The sequence below is a fragment of the Lissotriton vulgaris genome, chromosome 11, assembly GCF_964263255.1.
Source record: "Lissotriton vulgaris chromosome 11, aLisVul1.2, whole genome shotgun sequence".
NCBI lineage: Eukaryota > Metazoa > Chordata > Amphibia > Caudata > Salamandridae > Lissotriton > Lissotriton vulgaris.
In genome coordinates this window covers 382,356,933-382,370,877 of record NC_141699.1, presented here as the reverse complement: position 1 = coordinate 382,370,877, position 13,945 = coordinate 382,356,933, and the positions used below count along the sequence as shown (strand labels likewise).

Here is a 13,945-nt window from a genome sequence, read left to right as displayed (position 1 = left end):
GGTTGACACTGCCTTGCCTGCGTCTCCCACACTCGCCTCGGTGCGAGTGGAGCCCGGCAGTGACGAGAGCGGGACTCCCTTGCCCCGGGGGGTTGGCAGCGATGAGACACAGACATTGAACACTGTTGATGTATCACACTAATGCCAAACTCCCCCTATCCACGACAGCTGAAATCAGGCTACTAAAGGCCCGGATCTACCAGAGACATGTGCTCCCACACGGTCTTCCACTTGGAGACTTGCATTGGGCAGACGCATCCCTACAGAACTAAGCTGTGATTCTCTCAGTGACACCTGCTGGCTGCGGCCTTTTCTCTGTGGCCCGGGGTTGGAAAACACTCCTTGTGTGAATAACACTACTGACTCGCAATCTTGTGCTAACGCTTAACAGCCCCTAGAATTGTAAGGTTTATTATCTCTTTTTGAGAGTTTGAACGGCAGGATGTTAAGCAACCGACCTTTTGGTATTTTTTATTGTTATGGCCTATCCTGGTCTGTTGTGTTTTTATATCCCCACCCCTTTTGCATCTATGAGGACTACCTGCTAATGCAACTACACCTATGTTCAGACGTGAGGCGAGAGGAGATGCGGGAGGCCCGGGGAGGCTACATGGAGCAGGTGGGGGCGGATGGAGGGAATAGGAATCACCTAGACGGCAGACATGGCTGAGATAAAAATGTGTACCTGGAACGTCAGGGGCATAAACACCCTCGCGCAGATATCAGATATATTCCTATCTAAAACGCCACTGGATACATATTGCACTCTTACAAGAGACACATCTGAACAAAACAGAAGCACGTACATTACACCGCAGGTGGCGTGGGCAGTTATACGCCAGACTACTCCTCATACGCTCGAGGGGCGCTACTGTGGGTTAGACCTGGGACCCCTATGACAGTGTCACACACACATGTCAACCCTGATGGTAGATTTGTGGTAGTCCGGGTCAGGCTAGATGGACAACCGGTGGTTCTGGGCTCCTTGTACTTTCCGAACACTGACCAGGGAGATTTCCTTGCACGACTCTTGATGACACTGGCGCCATGGCATGGCGTCTCATGGATTCTGGGAGGAGATTATAATTGTATCTTAGACGCAATACTAGACCGTTCCTCCCCACCTCAACCCGGCACTCCTGCGCATGGGACAATGAGGGCGTTGGCCAGCTGGGCCACACAATGGGACCTACAAGATGCATGTCGCGCACACAATCCCACTACTACGGTATACTCATACTACTCGGGAGCACATGATCTACACGTTCGACTGGATAGATACATGATATCTGCTGAACTACTACCCCTTGTCATTGACACACGATACATGGGCCGCACCCACTCTGACCACAACCCGCACATACTTGACATAGCATGGGAACTACCGCATCCACCCGTCCCCACCTGGAGACTGCAGCCAGTTCTATTGCAAGATGCAGCATTCCTAGATTCCCTCCTCACACAAACAGCGGAATACTTTGAGGACAACGCAGACACGGCATCCTCCCCCCTGGTCGAATGGGACACTTTTAAAGGTGTGATTAGGGGACACTGCTTAGGCACACAGGGACGCATGCAGAAACAACTAGAGGGTGACTTGACACAGGTGGAGACTGATCTACTACAACGGGAACAGGATGAAATAAAGGGCGCTGACGGCCCCCTACTGACGGCGCGCATGGAACACGCGTAACTGTTGGAACAACTTTGTAACCTTAATTACGCAGCTCATTCAGCACGCACACACCACCTTAGCGTCAAACCAGGCAAGCTACTAGCTTGGCTAATTAAACAAGAGGATCGTGCGACGCCGGTGTCAGCGATAAGCACTAATGAGGGTGAGGTGGTCTACACGCAGTATAAAATACACAAAGCTTTCACAGGACACTACAAATCACTATATAACTCCCAACTACGAGTCCCCCAAACTGATATCGTGGAATACCTCTCGGTTTTGCAAATGCCAAAACTGACTGCTGCGCAACAGGAAGATCTCGGGGCACCGCTCACATCTGAGGAGCTTCGCACAGCCATTTTTAACTTGTCCAATGGAAAATCCCCCGGCCCGGACGGCCTACCCGCCGAATTTTACAAGGCCTGCTCGGACATCCTCATTCCTGAGTTGCTGAAAATATATGCAGCGGCCGCGGAAGATTCCTCCCTCCCTCCCACGCTGAATGAGGCCAACCTTATCTCCATCCTCAAACCGGGCAGAGATGGTACACGCATGGGCTCCTATCGCCTGTTGGCCCTCTTAAATACGGACTACAAAATACTCGCCTCTACCCTAGACCAACGACTGGCCCCTTTGGTTCCAACGCTGGTGCACCAAGACCAGAATGGCTTTGTTCCCACACGCAACACCTCATACAATATACGCAGGCTGTTTTGTGTACAAGAATAGGCTACCCGCCAATGGCCGCGATCGGGGTGCCTAGTATTAGACCTCGAAAAGGCATTTGACTCAGTGGAGTGGCCATACCTGGCAGCAGCGATGGAAAAGTACGACCTGGGGGATGGATATACAGACATGGTTAACCTGCTGTATCAAAGACCCACCGTCCGTGTGCGCACGTGCAGACTCCTCTCGGATGCCACCCGAGTGCGAAGGGGCACCAGACAGGGTTGCCCCCTGTCCCCACTACTGTTTTCCATGGCTATAGAGCCTTTGGCCACGATACTACGGACACGGGGGAGAGATGGAGAATTCCGATGGCGGATGGTATGCACGCAGTCTCGCTCTATGCGGATGACCTGCTTCTATACGTCAGGGATTTGACCAACACCCGAGATCTCTAGCTGGCATATTTCAGACCTTTGAGGACATGTCAAGCTTAAGAGTCAACTGGACCACATCGGGCGCCTATCCATTTAGCCCGGAGACGCCTGAATGTGATGTCCGAATTGGTGGCGAAAGAATCAAATGGTATCCCACCACATTCCGGTATTTGGGAATACACATATACAGGAACCCATCAGACATACTGGACGGGAACCTGATGTGAGCGATCTCCTCATTACGCGCGCAGATGGCCTTCTGGAAAACCCTGCCCCTGAATGTGCCAAGCCGAGTGGCGCTGACGAAAATGATAGTCCTACCACAACTATTGTATTATTACGCCAATATCCCGAACTACGTCCCTACCAGAGTGTTTCGTGAATTGGAAGCCTTACTCCGCGGCCTAATCTGGAAAACAGGTAGACCCCGTGTAGCGCTGGCAAAGCTGTATATGACCACTGAAGCTGGGGGCCTGGCGGTCCCTAACCTGGAATTGTACTATTTGGCAGCACAGCTGCAATGGGTATTGGGATGGCTGAGTGGCAGAAATTTGGGAGACACTGCCACAGACACCACTCACTGGACCCACACACAAATTTGCATGTTGTTCCATCCCTGGCTAAGACCCCCCGCCCTTCCCAACTACACCTAGCGGTGGCGCGCAAGTGCTTCATACGCTGCCTAAAACTGACCCGAATGGTGAGGCCGTACGCCCCGGTGCTCCCCTTGCTGGGCACTCCCAGAGAGGATGGAGTGGTAACGGAAGCCATGCTGGAGAGATGGGCACAGGTGGGAGTGGAGACACTAGGAGACCTCTACGCGGACGGAGCCTTGCTCACTTTTGCTGAACTCACTGCAGACACTGACCTGCCAGCCGGACAGTTTTCGTTGCATGCGTCCCTGGTGCGAACGCTAGCGGATACCTGGGGTGACATGTCTGAGGTGCCGCCAATGCACCAATTCATGCAATATCTACATGTCAGGGGCAATGGCACCCACGTGGTGCACTGGTTAGCGCAAGCTCTCTTGACACATACGCAGCACTCCACCCTACAGCTAAGACAAATGGGCGGTAGATAGAGGAAGGGCCTGGATGGACAAAGAATGGGCAATGGTGTTGAATAGCCCAGTCCATGTTCCACGTAACTCCCGCTTCAAGATAATACAATTTTACATCTTACACCGCGCTTATCTATCGCCTGATAAAATTAACAGATACTTCTCGGTCACCGACACTGCATGTCAGAGATGCTCCCTGATTGGAGCAGACCTCTTACACATGCTCTTGTTGTGCCCCAGCATCCAGTCATACTGGGACACGATCACAACACTGCTGACAACGCACTGAAGAGGACATACCGCACACATGGGAAGCCGGCATCCTGGGGCTCTATAAAAGGACTAAACTGAACAAAGTACTGGCTAGGTTTTGGGACCTAGGACTTGTTATGGCCAAGCGGCTGTTCCCCAAACGCTGGAAAAACAGCGAACCCCCACATATTCGACACTGGCATGCCTCCTTTACCAATTGGGCGAGGGCGGAAGGCACAATATTGCGCCGAGAGGAGACAGCGGGAATGAGAAAATACCCCATTGCACAGCTATGGGATGATACACTGCAGTCCTTCCAGCAGGCAAGCATAGAACAAGGAATCACTTGAGATATGGCCCTCTTTCGAAACAGACCACAGACATGGGGCACAGTAGTGACCCCACGCGCTCGCCACCTCTCTCCCCGCCTGTAACTGGACGCATGGCACGACATGCAAACCTACCACGCAACAATGACACGAGGACATACTGCAAAAAGTACCAAACACCCCTACGCCCCCGGTGCTACCGCTTCCCTAAATACTAGACAGGACTGCACTAACTCTCCCCTCTCCTCCCCCTCCCCCTAGACGGGGACCCAAGCCCCACACGATGGACATGGCCAACATCTTTGCCGTGACCTAATGGAACTCCCCCTGCGATAACACATCGGCATTCCTCACACCTCATTAGCATTGGCACTCCCACCTCAATCTAATTATTTCGGACCCTCTTTCTTTTTCGCAGTTCCCCCCCTCCAACTTGCACACCTGAAGAAGTCTTTCTTCGTTCTTCTCCTTCTTTTCTCCCCTGAATTATCCCACCTCCCTGTTTATACAATGGTTACGTTACAAAAACCAGGGTACTTTCACCACTGGTAAGATTCTTCTAAGTTTGCATGTGTGAAATTGGCAGTTGCACTTCATCTGGCACTCAGCATTTCCCCTTAAGCTAATATGATGCACGATACGCCGCGCACTGACTGCAGGATATGGTCAGGGAACACATTGTCTTGGGGAGAACATGCAGCCCCACACCACAACTCATCAACACATCCTCTCCAGAATTATCGCCAGTACCGGACGACACCACATATACAGAGACAGACGACACACCACATGCAGCCTCAACAGCCTATTTGCAAAACCACCACTGCACAAGAACAGTTTCTCATTTACTGTGCACATCACTGTTGAGCAAAAACGGCCGTCGCTATAATGGTGTAAAAAAAGATTACAAATGCTGTATAATAATTTTTTCTACTCTTCAACAGTTTATTATCGTCATATGTACTGAACATTATTGCCAATGATTAAGAAATGCTAATAAAATATATTCAAACAAAAAAAATGAGTGATGCCCTTCAAGAACCTATTAACAACCGGGGACTTGAACAAGGAAGGCTGATCAGGTAGCCTTAAGAAGGCGGAAAGGGCAGAAAGGTAGTGAACCTCAGAAAGAGGGGCAGAAAGGGGATCCACAGCCTTTGCTGTGCACCATGCCACAACCTTGTTCCACCTGCAGGCGTATACCGACTTTGTGGAGGAACGCCTGGCTGCCAGAATCACATCACAAACTTCAGGAGGCAAGTCAAATGGCCTCAACTGTCGCCGCTCAATCTCCAAGCATGGAGGTGGAGACTGGACAGGTTCGGGTGGAGGACCGTCCCCTGCTGCTGCGACAGGTCCTCCTGAAGAGGCAGACGAATCGGGGGGATCGACAGACATGCTGAGTAGCTCGGGATACCAAAATCTTCGTGCCCAGTCCGCAGCCACAAGGATAACTGGGGCCCGGTCGCGTCTGATCTTCAGCACTCTGGGCAGAAGTGGTATATGCGGAAAGGCGTACAACAGACCGCAGCCCCACTCGCGACGAACAGCGTCTCTGAGTGAATGCCGCCTTGGAAATTCCAACGCGCAGAACTGATGACATTGCGCGTTTTCTTCTGTGGTGAATAGATCTAACCAAGGCTCTCCCCACTGCTGAAAGAGGCCTTGCGCCACGTCCGAGTTCAGACACCATTCGTGATCCATCATGCACCGACGGCCGAGTCCGTCCGCCCTGGCGTTCAGGGAACCTGCCAGGTGTTGAACCACCAGGGTCACGCCCTGATGTTCCAGCCACTGCCAGAGGCGCAGAGCCTCCTGGCATAGGGTCCACGACCCCACCCCGCCCTGTTTGTTGCAGTACCACATGGAGGTGGTGTTGTCCGTGAACACCTGCACTACACTCCCCCGGACAGAGGGGAGGAATGCCGTCAGTGCAAGCCGGATCGCCCGCAGCTCCAGAAGGTTGATGTGGAGCCGGGACTCCGCCGGAGACCAGAGGCCTCTGATCTCCGCCTCTCCCATGTAGCCTCCCCAGCCCTGGAGGGGCGCATCCCTCACAACTACGTGCTCCGGTTGGGGTAGGGAGAGGGATCTGCTGCTGACCCAATCGCGGTCCGTGAGCCACCGCTGCAACTGTCTTGCAGTGCCCTCCGAGATCAAGACATGGTCGGGCAAGTTGCCCTGATGCTGGGCCCACTGAAACTTCAGGTCCACTGCAGAGCCCGCATCCGCCACCTGGCGTGATGCACCAGAAGGATGCAGGAGGCCAACAGCCCCAGAAGCCGCAGCGTCAACCTGACCGAGACTCAGGATAACGGCTGAAAGATCGGAATCAGAGCCTGAGTATCCCGAACCCGCTGCTCGGGAGGAAAAACCCGAAACTGCGCCGAGTCCAGAACCACTCCGATGAAGAGGAGCTTCTGAGAGGGACATAGGTGTGACTTCGGCACATTGATGGAGAACCCCAGCAGGTGCAGGAGGTCGGCCGTAGTCTGGAGGTGGCTGACGACTGTCTGGGGGGAGCCCGCCTTCAGCAACTAGTCGTCGAGGTAGGGGAAGACAAACCCCTAACCTGCACAGATGAGCTGCGACCAACGCCATCACTTTCGTGAACACCCGTGGGGCGCTGGTAAGGCCGAAGGGGAGCATGGTAAATTGAAAGTGCTCGTGGCTTACCGTGAACCGCAGGTAACGCCGGTGTGCAGGCAGGACGGGGATATGAAAATAAGTGTCCTGCAAGTTCAACGCTACCATCCAGTCTCCTGGGTCCAGGGCAGCTAGGACCTGAGCCAGTGTCAGCATCTTGAACTTCTCCTGCCGGAGGAAGCCGTTGACGTTCCGCAGGTCCAAGATAGGGCGTAGGCCCCCTTTGCCCTTCTTGGGTACCAGAAAGTAGTGGGAGTAACAACCACACACTACTTCTGGCCCAGGAACGCGCTCCATGGCCCCCTTGGCCAAGAGGGCCGTAACTTCCTCTCGTAGAAGTGTCAAGTGATCCCCCCACACGCTGTGGTACTGTGGTGGCATGGCTGGAGGGGTCGCCTCGAAGGGGAGGGAGTAGCCCCTTCGGACGATTTGCAGCACCCACCTGTGCGATGTGACAGTGCGTCAGTGGAGGTGGTGATGGCGAACCCTGCCCCCCACTGGCGTCACATGGGCCTGAAAGCTCGGACTAGGAGGGTTTTGAGGTGGATGCTGCAGGGGCAGGTGTGGACTGGCCTCGCCGTTGTCCCCGACCGCCGCCATGGCGGTTTCCACGTCCGCCACCGCGCTGGACGGTAGTCTGCGGTCCGTGGCTGGCAGGACGTGTGGGGGTGCCTCTTCCTTGGCAACGAAAGGAGCGAAATACGGCCGTTTGCTGGCGCGGGCCGAGAGGCCCAAGGACTTGGCCGTAGCCCTGGAGTCCTTAAAGCGCTCAAGCGCATGGTCTGCTTTGTGGCCAAGGAGGCGATGGCCATTAAACGGCATGTCCATAAGGGTGTTTTGGAAATCAGCTGTAAAGTTGGCGGACCTCAACCAGGCGTGGCGACGAATCGCCACCGTCGTTGCCATCGCTCTGCCTAGTGAGTCCGTGGTACCCAGCCCACACCTGATGGAGTACCGTGCTGCATCTCGACCCTCCGCAAGGGCTTGGGTGAGTTTAGTCTAGACGTCCACTGGACATTGTGGGAGCACGTCCACGACCGTGTCCCACAGAGAGTGGGTGTAACGGCCCAAGAGGCACGAAGTGTTGACTGACCGCAGCCCTAAACTCAGGGATGAGAATACCTTTTTCCTGTATTGCTCGTACCGCTTGGATTCCCGATCGGGGGGAGCCGTCGGGAATGCGGTCTGGGAGTTAGAGGCCTGGATGACCAGGCTCTCGGGGGTGAGGTGGGTGGGCAAGGGTAACCCGGAGCCGGGCGGTGGCGTCTGGCCATGTTCCTATCTACAGCCTGACCTGCAGCGGGCTTGGACCAAGTGCCCAGAAGAACGTCAGACAAGGCCTCATTAAACGGCAGCAGAGGTTCGGCCGAGCTTGCCTGCGATTTAAGGACCTAAGTGAGGAGGTTAGTCCTCACAGCCGCGACACGGAGCTCCAGGCCCAAGGCCTTGGCTGCCCGCGTCAGCACCACACTGAAAGCAGCCCCTCCTCCGTAGCCACGCTAGGAGGGGAGACAAAGCCAGTGTCCGGCGAGGTGTCCAGACCACTGGCGTCCCCTAGCCCACCTGCCCAGTCCTGATAAGACTGGCACTCCTGTGCCAGAGAGTCCTCAGACCCCTCCCAATCCGCCTCGCCACTCATCACCTGAGACTCAGGATCAAAGGATGGGGTGGGTCATAGAAGTAGATATCTCCCATTAGCGTCGAGAACGGCGCTGGACCCGAATCGAGGGAGGCAGCGCCGGGGGCGACACCCTGGGGGCAGGCGCCGGCGAGGTCGTAAGGTCGACCGGCGACGACACAGACCCGGATCCTGTGGGGGCCTGCGGTGCCGCGACCAAAGTCATCGGCGGCGTCGGGACCGAAGCACCCGGTGGAGTCGGGCCGAAGCGCCCGACCCGCTGGGGCCCCCAGTCTGAGTCGCTGGGCCCGAAGGCACCGCGGAGCCCGATGGAGGAGTGAGCGACCTCATGGCCGTGAGGGAGGCCTCAATCTCCTCCGGCGTCGCGTTCTGCCCAGGGACCGATGGGTATGAAGCAGGCCACGACGCCCGCAGCTCCGACGGAGCATCACGTGAGCGTCGGGGGGAGTCGGAAGAGCGATCAAGTCTCTTCGACTTCTTGTGCTTACCTGAGGACTTCGAGCCCGAAGACAGAAGACGACTCCCGGAGCTATGGTGGCTCCGACCCCGAGAATGGTCCCGCGACCTCCTCACGGACCGGGACCTCAAACGGCACGGAGCCGACTGCCGGAGCTCGAGTCACTTGTGGGACCGCTCCCGCCTAGCTTTAGACGTCAAGACCCGGCAGTCGGAGCAGGCCTTGTCGTCGTGGTCGAGGCACAGGTAATGAAGACACCGGCGATGGGGATCCGTAACAGACATCAGTCGGTCGCAGTCGGCGCAGGGCTTAAACCCGGGCACCCCTACCGGCACTGTCGGAGTCGTTAGACTTCGAAAAGGATCAAAAATGATCGAAAAAGTTTAGTCAAAAATTGACTAAGGGGTACCACTTTTTCCGGATCTGCGCTTGCTGGCGCGGAAAAAAGAACTGACGTCAGCGCGCGAGGGCGGCGTCTAAGTACTCTGGCGACGTCATCCCGGCTCCAACGACGCCGACGACGGACGCAGAGCCGCAGACGACGCGCAGGGGTACTGCTACGCAAAAGTTTCCGGATCCAGTCTGACGCCTGGGGATATTCTAAGGTAAGGAATCTAAACCTAACCGGTTTCTTTCAGATATGCACATCTTAATCGCCCACTTCCTCCATCAGAGACCACAACCTGGTCCTCCAGACAGAAACTACCCGAACATACTCCCAGTTTCTTCAAAGAGCTGCAATCCATGATCTCAAATTTTTTTTAGAGGGTCCGATTCAAAGAGTTTCATTCGCAAAGTATCACAGAGTTACAGTCCCAGAATCACATCAGGTTGCATGAAACCCTCATGGGGCAATTAGCGTTGCATAAGATTCAGTAGTTCAACTTCCTTCAATTCTGACACTCCCTTTCATATCACCCACTTGAAGCAAATCTGGTCACAGACAGATTGAGTGAGGACGATGACTGGCCCGGACAAAAATGGTACAGTGGAAACAGGCTATATTATCTGACTTGCGTTTGATACAATTCAAATACCATCACAGGTATTATTATCCACCAGCAAGGCTATGGCCTATGGGTAGAGCACGCAAATCCAACTGCAGTAGCGGAAAGGAGATTTTCTTTACATGATATGGACCTGCCTTGTTGTGGCATTTACTGGCACAAATATGTTCAGTCCTAGAGAACATTACTGGATGTGACATAGACCTGGATTCCACTATGGGTATTGGGCAGTTGGGGTGGCCTGCGCGCTATACGCGTTCCTTTGTTGCTAATGGATTACTTAACACTAATAGAGAAGTGGTGCTCTATTGGCGAAGTGCAGAGCGACCCTTACCCGCCAGTTAAGCAAATGGACCAGGGGGCATGGAAATCAGGCAGAAACTCGGAAATTGGTCTACAAAGCCTGTGGCACCTTGTGAAAACATACAAAAATATAGGGCAGTATGTTATTCTCCATGTACGATGCTACCACTATTATGGTCAACCCGAGTCTATTCTCACATGTAACAATGTATGCAATCTGCTGATTGAGGTGTAGTCTGCTTTTAATGAGGTTCAATTTTTTTGGTTCCTCGGTCTTCATCAATAAACCAATCTTCTAGTCTTTTAACTGGGATCTCATGTTTCCAGGGCTTCACAACCTAAATGTCTCAATGGCCCTCTGATTCTATTGGGATCAAATAGCTACCTTTAGGAAGTTTGATCATGTTTTCATTATATCTGTCCTCACCCAGGCTACAAGGTGGTGGACGCTACTAATGGCTGGTGTGTTTTCTAGTGCATATTAGCAGTTTACACTAGGACAGGGATTCATCGTCAAAGATTTCACAGTCTTCCAAGCAGAGCCAAGGTAGAATTGATGCGTCTTCAGAGGAATGCACCCACTACCTACATATGCCGAGAATTTACTAGGTCTACCTTGCCTGCATTATAAGAGCATTACACATTCAGAGCTTCTTATTTCAGAAAGTTCCTAATGCCAAACGGTAGGTTGTGTTATCATGATGGTAGTATGAAAGTGCAACTTCAGGGGGAAACACTTTTCAAGTATGCACTCGGGACGTGGCACACAAAAGCCTACATCATCAGCTAGGAAGTAGGGACCTACCACTGCTTTAATTGCAATAGCAGTTTGGTTTTTCGCAATTTGGAGTCATTACAACAAATTGAAAACAGAGCTCGATCCAGTAATGTAGCCAAATCCGAGAAAACAGGTGTTGCAACAGTGCCCTGGTCTCCAATGCAAGGAAAATAGAAGCCCCGTTCCCTTGTCGGGTACATGTTAAGGGGTGTTTTGTGCTCTGCATCCACTGATCCATTTCCCCTACAATGTGAGTGTGAAGACACTAATCATCTAACATCTTTTCACTCACAAACCACCCTCTTGACTCTACCTGCTTAAGGGATCATTCAAATAGTAAGAAGAGGAGCAAAGGAGTCTGATATAACGGGCCCTAATTCTGCAAGCTTTACCTCCAATGGAAAAGCGTAATCTACTGATGAAAATTCACGAATAGGTCAAGAGCATATCCTCCTCCTCATAGAATATGTCAAAACTCAACTAGGTCTGTGTGCACATCTAATAAGGAGAAAGCAATTGGTGCCAATGTTCTATATGAAAATGCAACCCATTCATTGCATTCTTCAATATAACATCCGCACATCCAGAAAATACTAGACTAATTTGTATAAACCGGTGGAATGATATTTCCTAATCCTAGGGTAGAAGCTAGAATAGCAATCTTCCCAGACACAGAATGTATTCAGACATTTGTGCTAGTTCCCACACATTTTTAAGCTCTTATAATTGCCTTTACACCATTTTCATCACTAGTAGTTGGCGTGGAAATAAGGTGGGAAGGCAAACTTCTGAAGTAGCCTTGTGTGTACTGAAACTCGTGTTTTTTTTAGGACTCCCTACCAGACAGTGCAAGCTGCCTTGATGAGAAAAACCTAATGCGAGCTTGCAGTGGGGCACACTGCCCACCCACTGCTTACCATCAGTTTGCTTTGTCACTTTGATTTGCTTGCTTCTTATTCATTGGCTTGCCTTTCTCTTCATGTGTTTCTCCCTCAATTGTAGAACAGCCACCTTACGAACCCTTTGATTGGCTGACTTATATCCTTCCACTGCTCATAGTTGGGTAACTACCTTTTTTTACTCAGCACTCCAAGCAAGTGCATGTTTTCTAGCTTTCCCTCGTGTGATGCTTCCTCCCTCAAATACCCACCCCCTCCCTGTATTTCTCCCAATCCCGTTCAGCTTCTCTGTAAAAGCAACACAATATGAATCTTTTTGCTAGTGTACGGCAGGAGAGCAGACTTTAAGGGTTTCTTTTTGTTTTATTTTCTGCATTCTACATAATGCTTGAAAGCAATATCTTTTGGGCAAAAAGGCTCTTGTGAACTCTTAGGATTTTCTATTGGAGGCCAATTAATCTGCTCCCTTAGCTACTACAGGAGGATCAAATGACAGAATACTGTGGATAGTAAAAATAGGCCTTTGAGAGCATATCCCTTTACATTCTCACACTTCCTTATTCTTTTAAAAATTATGTTGAGAGTTTCCGGAGCGAAAAGTCCTTGAAAAATAAACCATGCCCTTTACAAAGAATGAGAATATTGAATTCAATGTACAGTTTTGAGATACCATCAAATAGGCGTTTGCTTTTTCTCCAGTATTTTGAAACTTTTTTCTGTAACTTTTTTTTAACACTTTAAATAGAATATTGACAAACATAAAAGTTTGGCACTTGCATTATAGAGGCAAGACCTTTCGGATTTGAAGAGCTTGTTTAAGATTCAATGCTTCCTGAGAGGCATAATGCTTGAATTAACCTGCTCTGGGTTTGGTCAAATATTGTGCAATCTGGATTTGTATTCAACAGTGAAGAGTGAACTGTGATAAGAATGCCTGTAAAACATTGCGATTTTACTCCCATTGCAAGAATAAATACGCTACAAAATTGAGCACATATGTAAATAATTCTTCCTGGCAGATAGGCCGCCGGAGGAACATGTTTGTTTCCAGGTACTCTTTGTGTGCAGGGCGTGTCCTAGGTTCACACTGGTGTATTTTGTCTTTCCCAGACGTTCATTTGATTCCAGTGCATGGAAGGGATCTCAAATGTGATACCTGCCTAGCTGTCACTGATCTTCTGAAATCGTCATTCCAACAAAATATCACAGGGCTGCAAATGGAACTAGCCCTCACCAAAGCCTGCAGCAGCCACATTTTGGACTGGCACGAGGTGCGTGTCCACCCTTACACCATGAACTCATTGTGTGCACTTGTCATCTGCTCCGAAGCCTGTCCAGCAGGTGTCACTGTAAGCATAATGGTCTCCCCTGCCAGAAACCCCAGAAGCAGCCTTGGTCAGGAGGTGCCTCAGATGTTCTTGCACACTCCCCTTCATAACATTGCATGTATTTATAAAACGCCAAGTTCACACATTGTGCCATCTTGCCATTAATTGTAGATTAGTGCTACTTCAGCAGCACTACCAGTTATGACCGGCAGTAAGTGGCTCTGATCAGCCGAGTTGAGTGACGGAACAGCACATACGATGACCACGCATGCAGGTTGCACGCAGTCTTCACCACCCAAGTCTTAACCACGCACATGCCTTTACAAGGAAATATGGGTTGTAAAGGTATATATGGCAAGACATACCAGTGGTTGTAAGTGTTACCCCTTGTCCTGAGACCTAAAACTATCCCCTCCCTCCTGAAAACCAACCACCCGAGCCCTAAAAACTTCCCTTTCCCCCAAGCCCT

General features: G+C 51.6%; 1 protein-coding gene across 1 annotated transcript in view; it reads left to right on the top strand.

The window, feature by feature from the left end:
- SFTPB (surfactant protein B) overlaps positions 1-13,945 on the top strand; it is a 98,443-nt gene that overhangs the window by 81,312 nt on the left and 3,186 nt on the right. The window contains exon 8 of the mRNA XM_086942479.1: positions 13,259-13,419. Coding sequence (XP_086798605.1) covers positions 13,259-13,419 — 161 coding nt within the window. The remainder of the gene's footprint in view (positions 1-13,258; positions 13,420-13,945) is intronic.